Source organism: Onychomys torridus, chromosome 12 (assembly GCF_903995425.1).
Source record: "Onychomys torridus chromosome 12, mOncTor1.1, whole genome shotgun sequence".
Lineage (NCBI taxonomy): Eukaryota > Metazoa > Chordata > Mammalia > Rodentia > Cricetidae > Onychomys > Onychomys torridus.
Genome location: NC_050454.1, coordinates 73,262,414 through 73,288,702, shown reverse-complemented (window position 1 = coordinate 73,288,702; position 26,289 = coordinate 73,262,414). Strand labels below are relative to the sequence as shown.

The 26,289-nt window shown below is 41.7% G+C and overlaps 1 protein-coding gene across 3 annotated transcripts in view; it reads left to right on the top strand.

The window, feature by feature from the left end:
- Brwd1 (bromodomain and WD repeat domain containing 1) overlaps positions 1 to 26,289 on the top strand; it is a 100,328-nt gene that overhangs the window by 36,527 nt on the left and 37,512 nt on the right. For all 3 annotated transcript variants that reach the window (XM_036203662.1, XM_036203661.1, XM_036203663.1), the window contains exons 15-22: positions 373 to 507; positions 7,195 to 7,323; positions 7,493 to 7,718; positions 10,090 to 10,278; positions 13,894 to 14,077; positions 16,234 to 16,327; positions 17,160 to 17,291; positions 25,116 to 25,213. In XM_036203662.1, coding sequence (XP_036059555.1) covers positions 373 to 507; positions 7,195 to 7,323; positions 7,493 to 7,718; positions 10,090 to 10,278; positions 13,894 to 14,077; positions 16,234 to 16,327; positions 17,160 to 17,291; positions 25,116 to 25,213 — 1,187 coding nt within the window. The remainder of the gene's footprint in view (positions 1 to 372; positions 508 to 7,194; positions 7,324 to 7,492; positions 7,719 to 10,089; positions 10,279 to 13,893; positions 14,078 to 16,233; positions 16,328 to 17,159; positions 17,292 to 25,115; positions 25,214 to 26,289) is intronic.

The following is a 26,289-nucleotide window of genomic DNA, read 5'->3' as shown; positions in this document are numbered from 1 at the left end:
AAGCCAAACTCAGAATTTTTTTTATTTTGAATCAAGTCTGGGTTGGCCTTCAATTTGGTGTATATCTCAGAAAGATCTTTAACCTGTTGTTTTGTTTTTGAGACAGGGGGTCTCTGTGTAGCCCTGGTTGTTTTGGAACTCCCTATATAAAACAGCCTGGCCTCGAACTCATAGGTTCGGTGACCCTGAACCTTCCCCCTCCCCCATTTCTTTGAAACTATAACACTGTTATGAGTATAATGTATAAATTATTTTTATTTAAATGATTCAAATAACTGGGAATTTTTATATACATGTATAAATTGTTTTTATTAATTTCCAACATGTAAGTTGCCAAAACTGTCCTTAATATTGTTACTTTGTTGACTAAAGGGGCATGCTGATGAAGTATTTGTTTTGGAGACACATCCCTTTGATTCCAGAATTATGTTGTCTGCAGGACATGATGGCAGCATTTTTATATGGGATATTACAAAAGGCACCAAGATGAAACATTATTTTAATATGGTAAGTGAAGTGAGGTTTTTATTTGTGCTTTTATGCCAGAAGGTGATTGACATGCTGTGGCAACTTTTGTACAAATTAAGGTAATAGAAGCTTATTACTAAGTGTCTGATAGCCCCATACACATATGTACATGACATTTTGTAAACTTACAGATATTTATAAGTGTTAACCTAGATAGTTTTTTTTTAATTCTGCATATATGCCTGTCAGTGTGTTTATTTTATATGTGCAGGTGTCTTGCATGTCTATAATGTGTGTGCAGTGTTTATAGAGGCCAAAAGACAGCAGCAAATTCTGTGGAACTAGAGATACAGATGGTTGTGAGCCACATGTGGGTGCTGCTGGGAATTGGACCCTAGATCCCCTAGAAGAGGAGCCTGTGCTCTTAACTGCTGAGCCATCTCTCTAGCTCTGTCTGTATATATCCCTGTATAAAACTGAGTCAGTTGTTAGATTATAGAACCTACTAGGATTGTATTAAGAATTTAAGACACATCCATTATATGAGAAAAAGACAGAGCTTAATCTAGGTCTAGGCTAGTTGTTACAGTGCCTTTCATAGTGGTAGGTCACTGTTTAAATCAGGATTCACTACAGATTGATATGCACCGTATTAAATGGCTCTCTCTCTTTACTCTTCAGTTGTGGTGGTCCACCTGCCACTTTTGTGACCCAAGGTACTATGAAGTAGGGAGAAATGAGAAATATTAGATCAAAGGAGATACCCAGATGACGAGAGGAAAGACAGAAACACGGGATAGCCTCGGGAGGCCTGGATCCTTATTCTTCAACCCTGAACTTTATTCCAAAGGGCTTTTTTTTTTTCCCTTTTTTAAAGATTTATTTATTTATTATGTATACAGTGAGTGTTCAGTCTGCAGGCCAGAAGAGGGCACCAGATCTCTTATTGTAGATGGTTGTGAGCCACCATGTGGGTGTGGGAATTGAACTCAGGACCTCTGGAAGAACACCCAGTGCTCTTCACCGCTGAGCCATCTCTTCAGCCCCCAAAGGGCTTTTTATGACAATGCCAAGGGGAAGACTCCTCCCCGCAGGGGTGGGGGGGGCATATAGCTAAGTGTAGAACCTTCCAAACACCTGATGCTCAGGCGGGTGGTCATCATCCTCTTTATGCACCTGCTAGATAAAAGCCACTAGGAAACCTAAATGGGCTCCAACGTCCTACCTTCCTTGTTTTCTCTTTGCTACTCTGTAACTGAGGATAGATGTGAGCAGATGTTACAGAATGTCAGTTCCATCTGGTGTTTCATGGTTAGATTCTACTTCACAGTTTTTCTTTTCTTTTTCTTTTTTTTTTTTTTTAATGTAATAAAACAAGTGACAGTGTTCTCACACATGGTCTTGGGCACATGATTTATTAGTCTCACTTGGTATGGATAAGAAATAACTTGTTTAAAATGGCACTTAGTGGGTTTATCACTGTAAAGTATTTTTTATTCTTGGGTTATTAAACTTTTGTATCATTTTATGCTTATAAATATATTTTCATCTAACCTTACCAACAAATTCTGATTTTATATTGAGATTAGGTGTCTATGAGGTAGCTGTGTTCTGTGGGTTAGATGTGTTGGATCCCCACTTGAGCTAGAGTTAGAGGCAATTGTGAGCATATCTTGTGCTAGGAATTGAACTTGGAGCAGTACATGCTCTTAATTTCTGAGCCATTTTGAGTCTGAGTTTAGGCTGGCCTCCACTTTCCTGTGTTGCTGAGGATCATCTTGACCCTTGAATCTTCTGAGATTATAGATGTGAACTGCCACACTTTGTTTATAGATTTTTTCTTTGTTTTTTTTTGTTTTTGTTTTTGTTTTTGTTTTTGTTTTTTTTTTGAGACAGGGTTTCTTTGTGTAGTTTTGGAGCCTGTCCTGGATCTCACTCTGTAGACCAGGCTGGCCTCAAACTCACAGAGATCCACCTAGCAGGAGAGTGCTGGGATTAAAGGTGTGTGCCATTACCGCCTGTAGTTAGAGTTTTCCTGCCTGGCCCACAGTCTGGACAAATTTCTCTTACCCGCCAGGCCCATAGACGCTCAGACCCAACCAAGTAAACACACAGAAACTTACATTGTTTACAAACTGTATGGCCGTGGCAGGCTTCTTGTTATCTACTTCTTCTATCTTAAATTAACCCATTTCTATTAATCTATAACTTGCCACGTGGCTTATGGCTTACCAGTGTCTTTACATGTTGCTTCTCGTGGTGGCTGGCAGCTATCTCTGACCCAGCCTTCCACCTCCCAGAATTCTCTTCTGTCTTGTCCCGCCTATACTTCCTGCCTGGCCACTGGCCAAACAGCATTTTATTTACACAGAGCGATATCCACAGCAGCCTCCCAGCCTTGTTTATAGTTTTTATATTACCTTGAAATTATATTCTGAACAGTTCCTTCTTTCTTTCTTTCTCTCTCTACTTTTTGGTTTTTTGAGCCAGGATTTCTCTTTGTAGCCCTGGCTGGCCTGGAACTCAGAGGTCTGCCTGCCTCTGCCTCTACTGGGATTATAGGCATTTACCACCACTGCCAGCAGTCTGAGTAATGTAATAACCTTAAGATGGAGTAATTATTTATTGTCATTAACTGAAAATTCAAATAAGACAACTAAACTGTAATATTCAGGCATCTCTGAAAATTGTCTCTATTCTAGTTATTGGAAAAAGCACCTAAACCTTGGCCACTTTCTGTGTGGTCTTAAAATTCACAAGTATACCCATCTCTTCAATACTGTGTAAAACTGGCTAGGCGTAGTGGTACACACCTTTAATTCTAGTACTGGGGAGGCAGAGGCAGGTGTAGCCTTGTGAGCTTAAGGCCAGCCTACTCTTCATAGTGAACTCCAGGACACCTTAGAGCTACATAGTAAGACTCTTATTTTCACACACAAAAAGGGATTAAACTCAGTAAGGGAGTCAGTCTAGAGAGAGCTCAGTGCTTGGTGCATACTGCTCTTGAATAGAACCCAAGGTCAGTTCCCTCTTTTTTTAGCCACTTCTGTTTACCGTACTCATCATATATACAACCACACCCTTTCATATATGTATAATTACAAATCCTGAAAAATAAATTTTTAACCATGTCAGGATGTTGCATTCGAGGCAGGCATGGTAGCTCACACCTGCAGTCTCACCATTTGGGAGAACTGAGGTAGGGTTGCCACCAGTTTGCAGTGGGTCTGACCTCAATAGTGAGTTCAGCCCAACCTGGTCTGTGATATGAGTGAGATTCCATTTCAGAACACACACACACGCACGCACGCACGCACGCACGCACGCACACAACACACACACACACATGCACACGCGTACACACACGGATTACATTTGAAATTACTGTGTCATGAAAATAAATACAACAGTAATGCAATATTTAGGTAGACAATAGCAACTTAGTAAGAAAGAATAAGGACATTGTTTTTAATTAATTTAATTTATTTTTTTTGAGACAGGGTCTCACTGTGTAGCCCTGGAACTTGCTATGTGGACCTGACTGCCTTGAAACTCAAAAAGATACTCTTGCCTCTGCCTTATGAGTGTTCTTGAGATTAAAGGTGTATGCCACTGTGGTTGGCTCCATTATATTGTATTTTGAATTTAAATTGTGAAAGTAAAACTATATAAATTTCACACTTTAAAAACTGTATTTAAATAATCTCTATACAAAGAGTAATTGTGTAGATGAACAGTCTTATTAAATAAGAAGCACAGAGCCAAATGCAGAGTTAAAAGCCTAAGAGGTCAGAGCAGTAGCTGAGAGCTAATACTTAAAACCACCTTCTTACCCTTCCTGCCGCTGCTGTCCTTCCCCTCAGCAAGAGACCTACTTCCTGTGTGTCTGTCTTTTTATTGACTTTCTGTTCTGCCTTCTCATTGGTTGTAAATCGAACCACATGACCTCCTCGTCACTGCCTGTCTATACAGACCTCCAGGTCTTCTATGGTTGGTATTGAGATTAAAGGCGTGTGTCTCCAGGCTGGCTATATCCTTGAACACACAGAGATCTGTTTGTTATTTGATCTGGATTAAAGGTGTGAGCCACCACCACCACCTGGCTTCTGCTATGGCTTACTATTAGCTCTGAGCCCCAGGCAACTTTATTAATAACAAATAACTTTATTAATAAACAAAGTCACATTTCAGTACAAATAAAATATCACCATATAATTGACCTTGTATAATGAGGCCCTCTTATCTCACTGCCTATCTGAGAGGCCTAGGATTTCTTTTATTTTTTCAAGATACTAGTTTTATATCTGTGTTGGTCTGCATATGTGCATTTGGATGCCTATGGAGAGGCCAGAGAGAGAGTCAGATTGCCTGGAGCTGTGGTCACAGGCAGATGTGGGCAGCTGGATGTGGTGTTGGTACCTGAACTTGGACTCTGAAGAGCCGTGCTAGGAAGAGCAGCAAAGGCTTTTAACTAGTGTGTCATCTCTCCAACCACAAAGGCTTTGATTTTTGATTCCTGGTGCTAAACCTTACACAGGTTTGTTCCTTAGTTTGGAACAGGACTTCCTAAATATATAATAGACCTGAGGGTGGGAGGACATTGACTTAATAAGGTCTGTGGAAGAGTTGCAGCTTGTATCTCACCAGGAATCACTGTGCAGGACACGTAAACCTCAGAATTGCTTTGCTGACAAACTTGTTGCACAGCATGACCCTGGGATACTTGTGGTGTAGCTTGGCCAGTGTGTGTGATAGGACCCTTTCTATTCTGAAGCTCTCCTCTTCCCGGCTTCCTTCCAGTTCACTATGATGGGTATTCTAGCCAGGGACATAGAGAACAAGGGGCAGATTGTGCCAGGGGGCTGCTACTTCAAGGGTCTCGGGGTTGTACTGCATTCTATGTTTTCATAATGGGATGTTGGGAAGTACAGGGTCATCTGCATATGTTTGTTTATTGTGTATGTATAGGAGCATGCTCTTGACAGTGTCCACATGTAGGTCAGAAGACAACTTTGGGAATTCTCTCCTATCATGTGGTTCCAGGCATAAAACTCAGGTTGTCGGGCTTGGTAAAAGGTGGCTTTCCCTGCTCAGCTGTCTTGCTACCCCTTTAATGATTTTATTTCATGTTTGCTAGCCTGTGCTGATTAATATGCAGCATAGCAGAAGGGATGCCACTTCCTGCCCTGGCTCACAGGGTCATGAATATGCATTTATGCTGAGAATTCATGGGGTGCATGACTTTTTTTGTTTTTTTGAGATAGAGTTTCTCTGTATTGCCTGTCTGTCCTGGAACTCGCTCTGTAGCTCAGGCTGGCCTCGAACTTAGAGATCCACCTGCCTCTGAAAACTGTGGGAGTTTGCAGTGAGGTGAGTGTAGCGAGGTGAGCACAGGTTTGAACACCTGTGACCCCCAGTCATGTTTGGTCATTAGAACGGTTTAATTCTAGGCAAGTTTAATTTTCAAATACTAAACTTTGCTACTCTAATTCTTGACCTGTAGGATTATCCTTTTTATATATCAAACAATTGAATAAAAGTACATGCCATTCACCTGTGAGAAGTAAAGAAAGCCTTCATTCATTCACTCATTCATTTATTTATTTATGGTTTTTTCAAGACAGGGTTTCTCTGTGTAGTAATAGTCCTGGCTGTCCTAGAATTCACTTTGTAGACCAGGCTCACCTCAAACTCACAGATATCCACCTGCCTCTGCCTCCCAAGTGCTGATATTAAAGGTGTGTGTTGCCACTGCCTGGCACCCTTTAAAAAAATAATTTATTTAATTTTATTTTATGTTCATTGGTGTGAGGATGTCAGATCTCCTGAAACTGGAGTTAGGGACAGTTGTGAGTTGCTGTGTGGAGGCTGGAAATTGAACCTAGGTTCCCTGGAAGAGCAGCCAGTACTCTTAACCACTGAGCTATCTCTCTATCCCAAAAACCTTTACTTTGAATTGTTTTTTATGTATTCATTTGATCATTTGAAGTGTTAATGATTCAGTCTTTGAGGACTTTCCCTAGTTTAATATCATCTACTACATGGATAATGTAAAATTGGTTTAAATTTTTTTTTTTTTACTTAGAAGCCTGTGAGTGGATTTGAGAGAGAGAATGTTTGCTTGACATTTGCAAAGCCCTGGATGCAAACCCTATGTCTTAAAAAATGTTCAGAAAGAATAGTATTTATTGAATATATTGTAGACAGTTATCCATGTTAAAGAAGGTTCTACAGCAAAGTTGTTTGCTCAGGGCTGGAGATGGCTCAGCTGTTGAGAGCTTGTTGGTTTACTAGAGGACTTAGGTTTTGTTCACAGCACCCACGTGAAGGCTCACAGCATCAGTTAACTTGAGCTTTAGGGATCTGGTGTCTTCTTCTGACCTGACATACAGACATGAACTTGAAGCACGTACACACGTGTAGGCCAGCCACCCACACATACAAAATAAATTAAATCTGAAACCTTTTATAGTGCTTGCATGGTGGCTGGAGAGACTGCTCCCCCAATGCTCTTGCACAAGAACCTGGTTTGGTGTTTTCCAGTACTCAGTCTGTCTGACAACTCCATGCATCTCCTGCCCTAGGTGGTCCTGTGCCCCTTCTTCTGCCTGTGCTGGCCCCCATGAGCAAGCATGTAGCATATATTTCAGCAGACAGTCCTACATGTAGAGCTAAAACATAGAGCTTGTTAATGTGCCTAATGTTCTTTTTTCCTGCCTCTCCTAGATTGAAGGGCAAGGACATGGAGCAGTGTTTGACTGTAAGTTTTCACAAGACGGACAACATTTTGCCTGTACAGATTCTCATGGGCACCTTCTGATATTTGGTTTTGGATGCAGCAAACCATATGAAAAGGTCATTTTTAATCCTTTCTTGTAGTGTATAAAATGAATAGTTGGGAGAGGTAGTTTGGAAATAGTTATTTAATTTCCTATTGCTTCTAGTTTTAAATACTTTTAATATTATTATTTGTAACAAATAAAAAAAATCTCAAGATGTCATTCCATGATCTTTACTTTCATAGATTCCTGATCAAATGTTTTTCCACACTGACTACCGACCACTGATAAGAGATTCCAATAACTATGTCTTAGATGAGCAGACACAACAGGCACCTCATCTTATGCCCCCACCATTCTTGGTAGATGTAGATGGAAACCCTCATCCAACCAAGTACCAGAGATTAGTACCAGGTCGAGAAAACTCAGCAGACGAACATTTGGTTCCACAGCTAGGCTATGTGGCCACAAGTAAGTGAAAATTCCATCTTTCTGTGTCTGTCTTTCTGGTTTTTCTGTTTATCTCTGGCTTGTCTGTATTTGCCTGTGTAGAATAGGCTGGACTTGAAATTGGAGCTATCCTCCTGCTTCAGGAGGCGTGCTGAGATTACCTAGTGCCACCCACACTTCCCACCCCTGGTTCCCTTCCATTCCTACTCTTATTCCATTCATAAAGGAGCGGGCCACCCATGGGCTTGAGCAAAGCATGGCACATCAAGTTGATGCAGGACTGAGCTCCTCTCCTTGCATCAAGGCTGGGCAAGGTAATCCAGCATAGGGAACAGACTCAGAAAAGCCAGCTAAGTGCCAGGGACAGGTCCTAATCCCACTGCTGGGAGCCTCACAAAGAGACCAAGGCACACAACTATTATACACATGCAGGTGGCCTAGGTCGATCCCATACAGACTCCCCAACTGTTGGTCCAGAGTTTATGAGTTCCTACGAGTCCAGATCATCTGCCCCTGTGGGTTCTTCCATCATGACCTCCCTGGCTCATACAATCCCTCCTTCCTTTCTTTAGCAAGACTCCTGGAGCTCAGCCCAGTGCTTGGCTGTGGATCTCTGCATCTGCTTCCATCAATTACTGGATAGAGTATCTCTGATGACAATTGGGTAGATCACCAATCTGATTACCTAGATGGCCAGTTCAAGCACCCTCTCCACTATTGCTAGGAGTCTTAGCTGGGGTCATCCTTGTGGCTTCCTGGGGGTTTCCCTGGTGTTAACTGGTGATTTTTGAGGGTTGGAGAGATGGCTCAGTCCATCCTGATAAACCTGAGTTTTATACCCATTGCTTACATGGTGGAAAGAGAGAGAGAAACAACTTATAGTTGCCCTGATTGCCATATTCACAGCACGGTGTGTGCTTCAGAGGCACCTACACAAATAAAAGTAAAGAAATTAAATTTTGGAAAAATTCAAAGAATAATACAAGCACTTCTGATACTTTTTAGGTCTCCAAATGTTAGTGTTTTGCAGGATTAGTGTTTTTGTTTGTTGGTTGGTTGGTTGGTTGGTTTATTCTTTTGGTTTTTCAAGACAGGATTTCTCTTTGTTGTTTTGATACCTGTTGTGGAGCAGGTTGGTTTCAGACTCTCAGAGATCTGCCTGACTCTGCCTTTCTTTTTCTTTTTGGTTTTTCGAGATAGGGTTTCTCTGTGTAGCTTTGTGCCTTTCCTGGAACTCACTTTGGAGACCAGGCTGACCTCGAACTCATTCATAGAGATCCCAGTGCTGGGATTAAAGGCGTGCACCACCACTGCCTGGCTTTCTTTTGGCTTTTTGAGACAGGGTTTCTCTGTGCAACTTTGGCTATCTTGGAACTCTCTGTAGACCAGGTTGGCCTGGAACTCAGCAATCTGCCTGTGCAGGACTAGTTTTTAAGATTTATCTATTTATGTGTGTGATGTGTGGCCGTTAGATTCAGTGTCATTAGTATGACTGAAATTGGGCTTGTCATATTCCTCCTATTTGTTAGTCTTTTCTGTCTTTTGTGACTTTTTTGCCTTTTTTCTTTTAGTCTCAGGATTGACTTAAGGGCTTGATGAGGTTTAGGCAGGCAGGCAAGTACTTCAGGTCACAGACTCAGTCTTTTATCTTCTCAATCTTCGATTTTATGTCAAGGTCTCACCCTCCATGAACACTACCACCACTCTCTGAAAGGCATTGTTTGAAAAATCACCCGTACTTTAAAAACATGGTTGTGTGCTTCATATAGTAATTACTGGTACTAGTTACACTCGAATACCTCAGTGATTAGAGCACTTGCCCTCAGAAGACCCTGGGCTTTTGAAAACAGTACCATAAAGAAAAGAAATGCTCCACTATCCACTACCCACTAAGACATCTCTCAAAACCTCTGGGGCTAGTAGAGACTGGTTGTCTTTTGTTGGAGACCAAAAGACCATCTTCTTTTTTCTCGAGACAGAAGAAATGTCACTGCTTCTTGTCCTTGGCCACCACCCAGGCAGGTGGTTGTTTAGACCCAAGGTCTGGACAGCAGCTTTCAGTGCGGCACAGTGTGTACAAATGAAGGGGCACAGTAGGCAGCAGAGCTGCGGCAAGTCCACAGGTCACTGGAAGGTTTTTTGTGATCCTTCTGTTGAGTTAATTACTCACCTGTTGTGTATTTTCCTACTAGGGTACGTTTTGAAAAGAACTTTATCGTAGTGCTTTGTTTCTGTTTTCCTTTGTTCAGGGTGCCTGGAATCAGCGTCTTGTTCAATGCTGGGTGGTGCTCCACTGCTGAGCTTCCTGCCAGCCCTGTTGATGTGTCTAGTGAAGCTTGTAGTTGTTCTGCTCTGATATATCATGATTACAGATTAGTGGATGACTTTGCAGGTGATGGAGAGGTGATTGAGCAGATCATAAGCCTGCAGACCAATGACAGTGGTGAAGGAAGCCCTGAATCTAGCATTCTTGATGGGATGATTCGACAGTTGCAGCAGCAGCAAGACCAGAGACTGGGACTGGATCAGGATGTGACTGCAAATGGACTTTCAAATGGAGAAGAAACACCCCGAAGAGGGAGTAAGTACAAGTGGCATATTTTACTTTAGCATGAGAGAACTGGAATGAGACGTCATCGCTAGGGACATGCATTGCAGAAACCCACGAGTTCTGCATCTAGTGTTCTGAAATTGCTTTGTTACTCAAAACATGGAGTGGTATTGGACATGAGATTTTCAAGCATTGAAAGGCTGTCAGCCCTCTGAGCTAGAAGATGGAGTTTGTGTGTTACGTGAGAGCAAACAGCAGTATTTTTAAAGGAAAAGTTCTTTCAGCCTTTCTCCTTGTTTTGACATTCACATCTTTTGGGAAACTTACTTGAGTGGAGACTTAATTTCTTATTAAATCAGAGTTTAAGGGTGAGCTAGAAGAACGTAGTCCTTCATTTTGTGTGCTGAGAGACCTACCTGGTAACTAGTGCAGAGTGATACCCCTAGTGGGGCTGCTCATTTCACACTAGCAGTTCCACATTTCAGCAGTTGTCCTCCTTGAGGGCTTTTTATATATATATATATATATATATTTCATTTATTTTATTTTTTTTTATTTTTTTGAGCTGAGGATCAAACCCAGGGCCTTTCGCTTGCTAGGCGAGCGCTCTACCACTGAGTTAAATCCCCAACCCAATGAGAATATATGTTTCTTCTCAGGATCATAAAATCCAGATAGCATTACTTTTTTTTCCCCCCCGAGACAGGGTTCCTCTGTGTAGGTTGGAGGCTGTCCTGGATCTTGCTCTAGTAGACTAGGCTGGCCTTGAATTTACAGAGATCTGCCTGGCTCTGTCTCACGAGTGCTGAGATTAAAGGTGTGCATCACCATCGCCCAGCTGGCTTTTATATTAAAAGCGTAGTACCCTGAAGGAACAAGTCTTGCTACACATTGTGTCTCTGGGTTTCTTTGATTATTATTAATTTTTTTTTCATATGTGTAAAGTTTATTTTATTTATTACTTAGGTTCTGTGTTGAGTGCATGCCATGCCACACTCTTGTGCCTGTGCATGCATGTATGTCCATGTCTGTATTGGGTTTATATTGCTATCCATGGAGTCTGCTTTATGACCAGAGGAATTTTGGGGTTAACTCACAAGACAAAATAAAGGAATTTATTGCAGGATCCTGGAAGGGTGAGGCACAGTCCAACACTGTTCTCTGGAGAGCTCTGCCCTGATCTGTTCCAGCATCCAAAACCACAAGGCGGTAGTGAAGAGAGAGCGTCATACATGCATCCCAGGTCTTAATGGTCCCTAAGTGGCCACGCCCCAGGAGCATGTACCTCAAGGTCAGAGGCAGGTGTAACAGTTATCTGTTTCCTTACTAGGGGCAGTGCTTCAGGGCATGGCTCAAACAGCTCCCACTACATGCATGTGTGTGAGTACTTGTGGAGGCCAAAAGAGGGCTGGGGGTACAGGTAGTTCTGAGCTGCCTGATGGCATGCTGGGATCTGAATTTTAGGTTCTTTATAAGAAGAGTCATCCCAAAGGACAAACATGGTATGACTCACTCCTAAGTGGATTCTAGATATAAAGCAAAGGACAATCTGACTGCAGCCCCCAGAACCAGGGAGGCTACATAGCAGGGGGACCCTAGGATGACTGTGGCTTACAGTAAGTTTTGGTTTTACTCAATCACTGGGCAAGCCTCAGTGAAACATTTCACTATTAGGATAAGAATTTATACTGTATCAAGCTGATAATAGAAAAATAAATCAATTAATTAAAAAAAAGAAAACAAAAAAACAAAGCTTCACCAGACACTGGGGGGGGGGACAATAAAATTATTGCTGTGGGATGTTCTGTATGCTGTGAATATGTTTCTCTGATTGGTTGATAAATAAAATGCTGATTGGCCAATAGCCAGGCAGGAAGAATAGGTGGAATAAACAGACAAGGAGAATTCTAGGAAGAAGAAGGCTGAGTCAGGAGATGCTGCCAGCTGCTGCTACCAGGAGAAGCAAGATGTAAGGATACCAGTAAGCCACGAGCCACATGGCAAGGTACAGATTTATAGAAATGGGTTAATTTAAGATATAAGAACTAGATAGCAAGAAGCCTGACATGGACATACAGTGTATAAGAAAAAAAAAAAAAGGGTTAAAGTTATAAGAACTAGATAGGAACAAGCCTAAGCTAAGGCCAAGCTTTTATAAGTAAAAAAAGAAGAGTCAGATGCTCTTAACCACTGAGCCATCTCTCTAGCCCAATTTATTTTTATTCTTGTGTATTCTTGTGTGTGTGTGTGTGTGTGTGTGTGTGTGTGTGTGTGTGAAGAGCCAAAGCACCCCCATTTCAAGCAAGCCCCTCACCCCAGCTTCAAACAGGCCCAAGTTTCAAAATTCTCAGAGCTGCTGACATAGGTCCCAGGACAAAGTCAGGATGTTTGAAGAGCCATCTGGTAGCAACTGATTAACCATAAAATGTCCTAATGCTGGAGATAGTCTAAAAAGTTTGACAAACAACTGGTCAAACTTCAAAGTAAGATAACACAGAAATTCTAGAAAGCTCCTAAAACTTGAGCCAATCAGAATTGTACCCATACTAGCACCCCTAACTGATGTAACCTAGTGGTTTTTGCCTTTAAAACCTGAGCTTGCAGAGGGGCAGGCTCCTTCTCTGCTGCGCCAGGGTGCTCCATGCTGCTTGAACTGCTTCAGAAAACTTGCTTTTGCATTTCAGTAATTTCGTGTCTGGTGGTCTCCTTGGGGGTCTCGCACCCAGGGCACAATAAACAATAAACTGCTGGTCCATCTTCAGCCCTTTGGGAATTAAATAAAAAATATGTTAAAATTATGCTAATTTGTGTGTCTATAAGAGAATGTGTTTGTGTTGTGTGTGTGTGCGCACCACCTTGTGTGTGTACCACCTTGTGTGTGTGTGAGGCCCATAGAGGCCAGGATCTCCTGAAGCCAGAGTTGAGGTGGTTTGAAGTTCCCTCGGTAGCCTAGGGTCATGTTCCATTACTCTTGTTGGGTAGCCTTCCCAATTTGGGGCAAATGTCCTTAACAAAGGTTTTCCCAAAAGGGAAAATACTTTGAAATACAAATGCAATGGAATACATTTTGTATATTTTACAGTTTCAGAAAGTCTAGTAAAAGTTCAAACTGAGGTTTATCAATTAATGTTATGTAATACATTGTAGTTTTAGTTATAGTAACATGTTTCTTCTTACAAGTTCTTTTTAGTGTGTCCTCTTCCTGGTTTGGGGTATGTGTTCTAGTAGGAGTGCATTTTTATTGTCTTAGGTTTCTATTGCTGTGATGAGACACCAAGACCATGGCAACTCTCATAAAGGAAAGCATTTAATCGGGTGGCTTACATTTACAGAGGTTTAGTTCATTATTATCATGGTGGTACATGGCAGTATGCGACAGACAGCGTGCTAGAGAAGGAGATTAGAGTCTTATCTTTATCCACAAGCAACAGGAGTGAAATGTCTGCTACACTGCACATAACTTGAGCCAAGGAGACCTCAGAGCCCACCCCCACAGTGACACACTTCCTCCAACAAGACCACACCTGCTCAAACAAAGCCACACCTCCTAACAGTGCTGCTCCCTTTGGGGCCATTTCCTTTCAAACCACCACATGCATGTTAATTTTGAAATATTTGAAAATATTTTCTGAAAATTTTTCCTAGGTTTTAGAAGATTGAGTTTAGACATTCAGTCTCCTCCTAACATCGGTCTCCGCCGGAGTGGGCAGGTTGAAGGTGTTCGTCAGATGCATCAGAATGCTCCCCGGAGTCAGATTGCAACAGAGCGTGACCTGCAGGCTTGGAAGCGGAGAGTGGTTGTTCCTGAGGCACCACCAGGCATGTTCAGGTCTGTTGAAGGACACATTCTTAACTGTCAGGAAGTTGTTGTAATGTGGTTATCTACACACCTTGTATCCCACTTGATGTAGGAATAACTACTTATATACATTTAAGTAATGGATGAGCAATTTAATTGTGGAGAGAATTCAGAATTTAATTTCCTAGCATTGTTGAGTAGTGAACTGTTTCATATCTGAAGACACCCATTTCCCTTCAGTGTTATTTCGAAATGAGGACACATAGTGTCATCTTTAGGTAATTAGCATGTGTTCCTAAAAGTCAAGCATTATTTTCTCTTACCATACCTTTAAACATAAGGAGTTCTTCCATATAACCAAAGATTTAGTCAGTATTGAAATTGCCAGCTGTCTCAAATGTTGTACCTTTTTTTTTCTTTTTTTGGGCAAGGCTGTTGTAAATTATGTAATAAGGCACATGCAACATCTAACCTAGTTTTATTATGTCAGCACCTGTTGATGTTTATGTCTAGATTCATTGATTTAGGTAATAATGTGATCAGGGTCTCTTGTTTACATTTTTAAAGGAGTCGTTCCCTCTTTTGGTTTTTCTAGACAGGGTTTCTCTGTGTAGCTTTGCACCTTTCCTTTGCTGGAATTAGAGGCGTGTGCCACCACCGCCCGGCAGGAGAGGCTCCCTCTTAATGTTCTTTTTGTTTTTTAAATATTTATTTATTTATTTGTTATGTATACAGTATTGTCTGCATGTGTCCCTGCAGACCAGAAGAGGGCATCAGATCTCATTACAAGTGGTTGTGAGCCACCATGTGGTTGCTGGGAATTGAACTCAGGTCCTCTGGAAGAGCAGCCAGTGCTCTTAACCTCTGAGCCATCTCTCCAGCCCTCCTCTTAACATTCTTAATCATGCAGTTGTAACATAGATCTGTGAAAAACTAGACAAATATTTTTTTTTTGACCTTTAAAATAAAAATTTATTTTCAAGCCAGGTGGTGGTGGCGCACGCCTTTAATCCCAGCACTCGGGAGGCAGAGCCAGGTGGATCTCTGTGAGTTCGAGGCCAGCCTGGTCTACAGAGCAAGATCCATGACAGGCTCCAAAGCTACACAGAGAAACCTCGTTTTGAAAAACCAAAACTAAAATTTTCTTTCTTTTTTTTCTTCAGCTTTGTTTTAATTTAGATTTTTAAAAATGACAGAATCTCATGCTGGAGTGATGGCTTATTGGTTAAGAGCACTAGCTGCTCTTTTAGAGGAACTGGGTTCGATTCCCATCACCCTCATGGTGGCTTACAGCCACCTGTAACTCTTGTTCCAGGGGATCAGATGTGGTGCACATGCGTGAGTGTAGGCAAGACATTCATACCCACTAAAAAAAAAAAAAGCCCTCCTTCCATCGTTTTATTTTTAAAAAATGTTGCTTTGAAGTCAGTTTTTGTCCCTTGTACATTGTTAATAGGCAGCATGGTTAAGACACTAGCCTTTCCTACATCGAGGTGTTAAAAACATCAAGCCAGATGTTTCAATTAGTGTTTAAATTAGAATCAAGAGACCTGAGTCTTTTCACAGCAAAAACAAATGCCATTTTACACTCATGGTAACAAGCTCCTTGGTGTGAAATTAGTCCTGTTTAAATCCTCTCCTGAGCAGGGTTCATGATGTGCACTTACAGGAGTGGAATAACACTGTGGTTTTAATTTAATGTGAGACACAAAACTGGAGTTGAATAATTTGCCTAGAAACATGTTGCTTTTAATTTTATTTACAGAAAGGAAGTGTAATCTTTGAAAATTATGGGAGAGCACTGAAATGGGATAGCCTCTTGAGATGGTTCTAATAGGACCATCTCTAAATTAATACATGCTTTTGTATTTAGTATAAGTAGGTATCACTGAGGTTTGTTCTTAATATTCAGAAGTAAGAAGTACATGAAATGTCAAGTTCCAGGCAGTTTGTTTTGGGAGTGTGTCTTAGGTAGGCCCTCCCCTCCACAGCCTGAGTGAGGCTTGAGGGATGCTCTTCCTAAGCCTCCAAGTGATGGAGGGGCACTGTGCCCAGCTCTACGTTCTTCTAAGTTTAATCGTTTCATGTGTCCTTTAAAGATTTATAAACTGAATGATTTTTAAAGCTGTAGTGATTTACTGTTTGTCAGTCCCACAGCCTCTGCCACCACACATTTAATTTTACAGGCGTTTGGAAGATTTTCGCATTGAGAGAGGCGAAGAGGAGAGAAATCTGTATGTAATAGGGAGGAAAAAGAAGTCTTTCCAGCTTTCACAAAAGGTACCTGAGTCTACTATCACAAAATTAACATTCAGTGTTCTTTATAAAAACTTCAGCCAAGCAGTGGTGGTGCACGCCTTTAATTCCAGAACTCGGGAGGCAGAGCCAGGCGAATCTCTGTGAGTTCGAGGCCAACCAGGACTACAGAGCGAGATCCAGGAAAGGCGCAAAGCTACACAGAGAAACCCTGTCTCGGAAAACAAACAAACAAACAAACAAACAAACAAACAAACAACAAAACAAATAAACAAAAAAAACCCAACAAAACTTCAGTAGCTTTCTAAAAGCATAATATTGATAGCTTGAGGTCTCTGGTTGGGTGTTTAAAGCCAACATAGACGTGTTCATTGTTAGTACGCGGTTCTGTAGCATTAAAGGATCCATGTCGATAACGTCTAGTGACGTCACGATCTCCTCTGTCATTTCTCAGCATATGTGTGCTGTCTTTCTGATGGAGCCAACTGTCATAGCTTGTATAGCTGCTATGTAGGTCTGTTCCAGCACTCCAGGTCTGTGGGATACTGGGGACTGAACCTGACTGAGTGTTGAACTTGCTAGGTGAGCATTGACCAACTTAGTCACATCCTGTGAAACTCTGCTCATGGTGGATTTATGCCATTAATGGTGATCTGGTAACTTACAAGGTAGTTGTGAAAAAGATGAGCTTCTGTGGTTTTTTAAAGTGCTATAAGGAACTAAAAGTAAAAAATAACACCTTGGATAAACAATATTTGACAGAATTGTTTCTAATCTTTGTCTCCTTCAAAACCATTTATAGTTAATGCCATATAATGCCCATTTTGTTGGTAATGCTCATGTTTCTTTGTTTCAGTCAGATTCAGTGGTTTTGGTGCCCCAGTCTAGACAACGGACGTGTAGGCGTAAATACGCAAATTATGGTGGAAGAAATGCTGGCCGGGGTGAATTATCCTCTGGCAATGAATCTTCAGGCTCGGTTGGACATGTGAGTAGAAGGCCTTCATGAAGATTGTCTTACATGGGTTTGTCTAACTCTTGCATATACTCATGTGCTTGTGTTCTGGAGTTAGGTAATGAATCTAGACATGGTAGTCATGGTAGGTCTAGGCATGGTAAATAGCACTGATAAAACCCTTTGAGCTTCAGGAGAGTCTTCTTGGGCACGGTTGGGCTTGAAGGCCTGTGCCAACAGATTCTGCTGAGTTTGTCCTAAATCTGCTAATTGTTTTCTTTAAACAATATAATTTTTTTACATTTATTTATTTTGTGTATAGATGTAGGTATATAAGTATGCCATGGTGTGTCTGTGGAGGTCAGGCTGTAACTTGTAGCAGGTTGTGCTTTGCTTAGAGTATGTGGGTTCTGGGGATTCAACTCAGGTCATCAGTCCTGACAACAAGCGCACCCTTTATCCCCTGAGAAGACTTTTCACTGGTCCTGAATTAAATCCTCCCTCCCCCTTGGTGGTGTGGTTCAAGATAGGGTTTCTTTGTGTAGTCCTGGTTATCCTGGGACTGGCTTTGTAGACTAAGCCGCCCTTGAACTCACAGAAATCCATCTGCCTCTGCCTTTCCAGTGCTGGGATTAAAGGTGTGAACACCCCTGCCCAGCCTGAATGAATTCTTTATTTTGAATGTAATTCACATTTATGTGAAAATAATACATAGATGAAGATGACATTTCCCATGTTTGGTTTGGACCCTTGGTTGGCTGTCAGAGAAAGAAAACATGTTTTTCTGTGCCTTGGCGGCTGCCTGGAATCCCTGAGCTCAGGCAGCTCTCTCCCAGGTGTCTGAGATTCCAGGACAGCCTTTGATCTGGCTTTGTGTTCTGTATTTCTATGTGAGGTCTGAGCTAGGCTCTTGGTGTGTTCCAGGCTTCATTATCCTTGACTTCATCGCTCTGCGTGCGGAGATGAGAAGCGCCTGCCACCAGGCCTGGCTGAGGTTTTCGTCTTTTTCCCTTGGTTTCTCTGTGTAGCCCTGGCTGTCCTGGAACTCACTCTGTAGACCAGGCTTTGTCAAACTCACAGAGATCCACCTGCCTCTGCCTCCTGAGTGCTGAGATTAAAGACCACCACCGCCCTGCTGCCTGACTGAGATTTTTATAATTAGTTTTATCAAAATCACATACCATATGCACATGTACTATAAGAATATCTAAACATTTTTACCATTAAAGTACCACGTACCCATTTTCTCCAACCTGCACTACATTATCTTTTGTTTTCCTGTTCTGCATTTGGGTATTATGGAATCAAACTGATTTTGGTTACTGGTTTTTCTGCTTTTTAACATCTAAATTGTACTTTCATGCATAAAACATATATTGGGAACATAGTAGTGTATGGCTATAAACCTTCTTTTGTTTCTTTACTTCTCAGCTGATGGATATTTGAATATTGATGTTGTCTATGCTTTCCAGCTGTTTGTATGTCCATCATTGACATTCATCTGCAGCTCTCTGAGGGCTAGGCCTAAGCCTCTTGACATTTCATTTTGGTTATGAGCTCAAGCTCTGCATCTGTACACCCTACACTGTCCACTTTCATTCACGCTCTTCGTGGCTGGAGGGTAGCATGTTGTGCTTTCTATTTTCGTCTGTCTAATCTCTAGAAAGTTAAAGGTCCTTTTCTCCACTTAGAGAGTGTTTTAAATCTTTGGAGAGAATCTAATTTATAGCCTGTTTCAAATTTGTTTTATTGCTTTTTGTGTTATTTACATATTTCAGGAATAAAATTTGAAGTGTTTACTGATTTCTGTTTTATCACTTGTTATGTTGCATGTAAGCGGTCTGTCTAATCCTACTGCTTGACTTTTAATGACTACATAGAAATAGTTGAATTTTTCTTTTCAAAACCAGTCTCTCTCTCTCATCCTGAATTTGCTGTATAGCCAAGAGGATGGCCTTGCCCTCCTGTAGTTCTCCTGCCTCTGTCTCCCAAGTGCTGGGCCTTCAGCTCAAGGCTTCATGCGTGTTACGAGAGCACTTTACCAGCCCACCCCCTCCCATTTGAGAAGACTTTCTAAGATTTCCTTTATGTGTGTTTGCCTGTATATATATGTGCCTATGTGTACCAAGTGTCTGCTTTGTGGAGGCAGAGGAGCTTGTGAAAACCAGTCTAGGGCACTGGACTTCCTGCACTTGCAGTTTGAGTTGGCATACTCACAATGCAGACATCAGGAGCTAGAGTACAGTTTCTACATCAGATTTCTTCATCTCTCTGTGCTTCTGTTCTATCTTCATCCTAGCCTGTCTAAGAATCTAGTTAATAACTCATTAAAGTAGAGCTTGCTAGATGTTGATGTCAGCTGCTATTCTATTGTAACTTTTATCTTGAGTATTTTTTCACTTGTATGTATAGTGCTTTGTTCATATTTTTAACCCTTCACGATTTGAGGTCATTTTTGATGAACCTCATCAGCCCTTCTGAAGAGTATAAAGTCTCTAGTTCCTGTATCAGTTAGGTAAGATAAACTGTGGGTCATAATCATGTCTGTAACTCATTTAGAATGTCAGCTTTTTTTTTTTTCCCTCCTAAGACTGAATTGCATCGTGTAACAGACTAGACCAGGCTGACCTCAAACTTACAGAGATCTACCTGCTTCTGCCTCCCGAGTGCTGGGGTCAAAGGTGTGAGCTGCCATGCCCGTGGTATATCAGGCTTTCTTATTTGACCTTTTTGTCTTTTCAGGCTTCTGGCTCAGTCAGGGTGGGCTTGCATAAGTGAGTAGGAAGTCGTATATATAGTCTCCTGACATTTTAAGAACTTTTACTCTCAGCTGGGCAGTTGTGATGCACTTTTTAATTCCTGCACTCAGGAGGCAGAGGCAGGCAGATGTCAGTGAATTTGAGGCCAGCCTGGCCTACAAAGTGAGTTCCAGGACAGCCAGGACTGTTACACAGAGAAACTCTGTCTCGAAAAACCAAACCAAACCCTTACTCATAGGTTGTTATTGAGTTTTACACCTTCCAACAGCTCCTGTTGAATTTTGAGTCCCAACATTCTCCTTACTAATGCTCTGTGTATTTCTTAAAAATATGTCGTCATATTCCACACCAAGCATGTATTTGTAGTAGACTTGTAGAGTTGTGGTTTGATGACTAGCAGCCAGGACAGGCTTCTCACTTGCCTTCTTACACTGTAGTTACTGCCCGGTTTAGTCACCACTGCCTTCTTTGTGTGTGTGTCCTGTGGTTTCCCAGTCCTCTAGAATCCCGTCCATTGTCCATGGTGTAATGTTCAATCAAGCCTTACCATCTCAGACTAGTGAGGGAGTGCTTGTCATTTGCCTCAGTTTTCTCGTGTTTGAAGTGGTGATTGTATAATTTTCTCCAGAGGGTCATTGAGTAGAAATGTGTTTAGAATTGGTGAGATTTTTATGTATGCTGTTACATCCCAATAATTAGGCCAGATATGATGGCTCATGCCTTTAAATTCAGCAATGAGGAGGTAATAACAAGTGGATCTCTGTGAATTCCAGGCCAGCCTGGCCTTACACAGTGAGTTCAAGATCATTTTTTTTTCTTTTTTTAAAGTTAATTATTTTTTAAAATAACTTAAAAGATTTATTTTTTTTCTCTGTGGGTGTGGGTGTGGGTGTGTTGCTTGCTTTATATGTAGGTGAATCACAATGTGCTCAGTGCCTGAGGAGGCCCGAAGGGGGCGTTGAACTGTCTGCAGCAGGAGTTATAGATGGTTGTGAGTTGCCATATGAGTATTGGGAGTCAAATCCAGGTCTTCTGGAAGAGCTAGCTGCAAGTGCTTTTTTTCCTTTTCCTTTTCTTTGTTTTTTGTTTTGTTTTGTTTTAATTATTTTTATGTTCATTAGTGTCAGGTCCCCAGGAACTGGAGTTAGAGACAGTTGTGAGCTGCTATGAGGGTGCTGGGAATTGAACCTGGGTCCTCTGGGAGAACAGTCAGTGCTGTTAACCTCTGAGTCATTTCTCCAGCCCTGCAAGTGCTCTTAATGGCTAAGCTGTCTCTCCAGTCCCACATTTATTCATTGTGTGAATCTAGTTCTCTCTTCCTGTGAGATCCAGGAACTTGAGGTCAGATTCAAGCTTTGGGGGAAATGAAGTTTTCCCTGTGTAGCCCTGGTTGTCCTGGAACTAACAGAGATCTGCTTGCCTCTGCCTTTAGAGTACTGGGATTAAAGGTGTGTGCTACCACCATCTGGCACTTGCCTTGATTTTTTTTTTTTTTTTTTTTTTAAATAAAGACAAGTGTTCACATTTTCTAATGGTACTACAGCTCTGTAGTTACATATTTAAAACCCTCTTTTCACAACACACAACAGTGTGACTTCCCACTCTAGCTTGGCTCTCATTTGGACTTCTTTTCAAAAGCCTGCCATACCTTCAGGCCCTGTTGCTCTGGATGGCAGTTGTGCAGACAGGAAGGGGGAAAATTCATCTCCTAAAACATACTGTTAGCCTAAAGCAGCAAGTTAAACAAAAAAGGCTTTAAATAAATCACATTGCAAACAATACCAAGAAAGGTATTGACACATTTAAAAACAATTATTATTAAAAGTGCTCAATAAGTTATAACTTAAATTTTACAACACAAAATGGTCAATTTCCTCTCAAAAAGAAACACATTTCACTTTCACTCATCTCTGAACAACCACACATCAAGAACCAATTTATTCAGACACATTGCTAATTACTTAAGAGACAAAAGGACAAACGAAGAAAGATGCTGACACCACATACATATATATCTGCACATTGTAGCCAACAAAAGCAAATATCAAGGAATCATAATCCTGTTAGACTTGACCAATTGAACTGAGTAATGCCTGACACACTCACTGACTGCTTCTGTGACTATGTACAAATTACCTTGACTTTTTAAAAAATTACATTACATTTATGTTTTTTGTTTGTTTTGTTTTGTTTTTATTTTTTTGAGACAGGGTTTCTTTGTGTAGCTTTGCGCCTTTCCTGGAACTCACTCTGTAGCCCAGGCTGGCCTCAAACTCACAGAGATCCGCCTGGCTCTGCCTCCCGAGTGCTGGTATTAAAGGCATGCGCCACCACCGCCCCAACTTATGTATTTATTTTCATAGATGTCTGTGCATGAATGTATGTGTGCCACGGCTTGGGTCTAGAGGTCAGAGTCTTTTTGTGTATCCTAGAACCCACTCTGCAGACTAGGCTGGCCTCAGACTCACAGAGATTGCCTGCCTCTGCCTCTGTTCCTCCTCCACCACCTGGCTTCAGAGTACATTTTGAGACAGGTGATTCTGTTTTTTGTTCCCCGGTGTGTGTGTGTTGGAGTTTGAACTGAACTAAAGTTGTCTGGTTTGTTGATAAGTGTTTTTATGCATTGAGCTATTTTTCCTGCCCTGTTAAAATGTTTTTGTTTGTTTGATTTTATTTTAAAGACAGTGCCTACTGTCTCAAACTGTGTTGCTCAGGATGATATTTCATTCCTGGCCCTTTGCTACTAACTCCTCTCCTGGCTTAAGTGATGTTGAGGACGTTACTCAGGATTCCTGCTGCTGGGCAAGCACTCTTCCATTAAGTTACATCCTCAGCCCCTTGAAAACAACAGCAGCAAGAGCAAAGCTGCTCAGTTAGAGTTCACTGTGAGTGCCTCTGCCTCTGCATCAGCCTCGAGTGCCTGGGACTTGAGGGCATATGCCCCATCTGGTTATCACAAACACTGTTTCTCTTCTCTCTGATGAATACCTTTCTAGGACATCAGTTAGATAGCCTTTCATTTAATTGTCCTCTTGTCTCTTGTGTAACACATATTGATATATTCTCTATCTTCTCTTAGCTTGATAGCTTATTTATTTTTACTGTAGTTCAGCATTCCATTGTTTGAAAGTAACACATTGGTGTTTGAGTTTTGACAATTATACATGCAGACTGTAAGCATCTGTGGGAACTCTATAAACTGTTATGTCTGGAGCTTCTCTAAAAACCAGGGATTGTGTGATGAGCCTGTTTAGCTTTGTGACAAACTGACAGTCTTTCAAAGTGGCTACACTCATTTGTATTCTCATTAGCAAGAAAGGAGCGTTTCTATTGGGTCACATCTTTGTCAGTATGTTTCTGTCATCATCAGTATAATTCTAGTTAAAATCCCAGCAGGTTACTTTTGTAGATGTTGACAAACTGTTTTGAGAAAAGAAAAATCCAGGGAGCTAATGTAAAATAGCAGAAGAACATACATAAAGGACTGACAGTGGCTGCCATTATGACTTGTTAGAGTTTCCAACACAGTGGTGTTGCGAGAAGAACAGACCAAAGTCAGGTATAGAAGGATGTCTGGGGGATGTGTTACCTTTTGTTAATAGCCAAAATCCATGCACAGTAATTACAAGACAAATGAAGTATCCGGGCCATGTCACCAGCTGCTCCACTGTTCCCACTGGGGTCCAGCTCTCAGCTACTGCCCTTTCCCAAGGGGAATGGGAAACCTCACCAAGCCCTACTTTTTTCTGTGGCTCGCTGATAGCTCCTCCACCTTCTGAGAGAGAGTTTTTCCGCTCTGTCTGAGTTTTTATTTGGGTATTCAGGTCACGTCCCCTTTAATAAAAACTTTGCTCTTTGGGTCAAGCTGCTCCTTACAATTGGCTATCTTACCGATGACAGATAACAATCAGGTAAACAACATGATCCCAAACAGATCAGTGGTCTGTTGATGTCCAGCAAAGACAACTCAGTGCTTGAGTGAGTACTCATGTAATAGCTGGGCATACACACTCCGCAAAACCACTCTGCAACTAATCTTTCATATGAGTTCACTCAATCTGGATCTGGTGGTACAAGTCTGTATTGCTGATCCTCGAGGCTGAGGCCCTGACTGTGGGGACAAGGGAAAAAACAGCTCAAAATGAGTCAGAAACTGAATATAAATACAAAAAAGAGTTTCAAATTTGTACAAGCTGAGGATAGAATATAGGTGTCTTCAGAGACTGCAATGTTATTTTACATGCAGTTTTCAAATTGATAACTTTGACTCAATTGACATTTCAAAAGTGCTCCAGAAAAGATAACTGTTATGAGACAAAAAGACAAAACCACTAGTGGGAAAAATACTTGAGAAAAACTTGCATTCAATGTACATACAGGACTGTTGAAATGATGTAGTGAGAAAACCGTCCTTTTTTCAATGGAAACATCTCACCGCCACTTGGTCAATAAGGTTGTATAATGGGAAGTTGCATTGTATGAAGCTACTGGCTGTCTTTTCTCAAGGGTTGAAAGCAAGCAGCATTAGATACCCACGTGCACCTCAGTGCATGGTACCGAGCACTGGAGTGGGAAGCACAAAGCCCGACCACAGCCCATCACTTCTCTGACTGGTGGCTGTCAGCCTCACAAATCCTTTTTGGAAAATACCTTGATAAAAATGAAGATTTAGAAGCCAGGCCTGGGGCTGGAGAAATGGCTCCAGAGGACCCAGATTTGGTTAGTTCCCAGCACCCACATGGCAGCTCACAACTGTCTGTGACTCCAGTTCCAGAGGACCTGACACCCATGGCAAAACACTAATGCACATAAAATAATAAATGGAAGCCATGCCTGGCGATGCTCACCTGTGACCCAGGAGTGTCAGAAATTCAAAGCCATTCTCTGGTACATAGTGAGTTGGAGGCCAGCCTGAATACAAAACCTCTCAGAAAGCCCTTCATTGCTTTAGTGAACATGGCTTACTTTTTAAGTTTTACCTAGTTACGTTTCTACTCGTCATTTGAGTTTCTTAGGTGTAGTAGTCTTGTTGGGATGATTCAGCAGTTTGATGACAGGTACGTGTGGGGTCAGATGTTTATCTTCCATTCACGTCTAGGAGACCTCCTGTGACGACCAGAGTGAAGGTTCCTGTTCTTCAGAAGACGATGAATGGAGGAGTGACAGGAGAAGCGACAGCGACAGTGAGAGCTCAAGGTAGCTGTCTGCGCCCTGACCTCTCTCCTCGGAGTTTAGTCGTTGCCTGGGATTGGAGCAAACCTGGGCTGGCTCTGGACTGTGGAGAATGTCCTGCGATGCTTTACCACCTGTAGTAATGCACACTAAGCACCTGGTAAAGAGTGCATGGTAAAGCACATTAAAATGAGTATTCCAAGTCTGTGCAGTCTTACATTTTTACTATGTTTTAAAATGCCTTTAAATAGGATCCATGTTTCAGTATGATTTTCAGCCTCCATTTTTCTTTCTCATGTTGTTTTCCTTCCAGAAGCTTCCCCTATCCCCTCTAGTACACAGATCATCTCGCCTTTGTTGTCTCTTTCTGTGGTACTCGGCCTCATTTCTTGTCTCCTTTGCTCTATTGTGACTGGGATGTGAGTAGTGTCCTAGAGCACAAGAACGTGTATTATTTTATTCTTTTAAGAATTTTCTTTGAATTGTGGAGCATCCATGACATAAAAATATTTATAGCTGGGTGGTCGTGGCACACTCCTTTAATCCCACCACTCAGGAGGCAGAGACAGGTGGATCTCTGTGAGTTTGAGGCCAGCCCGGTCTTCAGAGTGAGTTCCAGGACAGCCAGAGCTGTACAGAGAAACCCTGTCTCAGAAAACAAAACTGAGTACGTCGTGAAGCACTTGAGAGATGCTCAGAGCCCTCATCCCCTGCTGTGTGGTGAAGCTTCATTGTGGGCCGAGAGCTTCTGTTACAGCCTCTTGGAGGAGTCTGTCCCTTCCTTTGTTTTTGTGATTGAGGTGCTTCCCTTGGGTTCACTTGATTTTCCACTGGTGGTTTGTGCTGCAAGGTAGAGTTTATGAATCAGTATCCACCAGTATCTTGGAGGTGCTGGAGCTCTTAGGGTCCTCTGTAATGATTTCTAGTAACTGTGCTTTGCATTCCGAGGAAGTTATCACTTTATCAGCTCTCCTTTAGAGGGTACTTCACAAAAGAAAAGGGCTGGAGATGTAGCTCTCAGGGTAAATTAATTGTCTAGCATGCCCAAAGCCATGGGTTCAATTCCCAGTGCCTCAAAAAATAAGAAGCTCCTTGAGGAG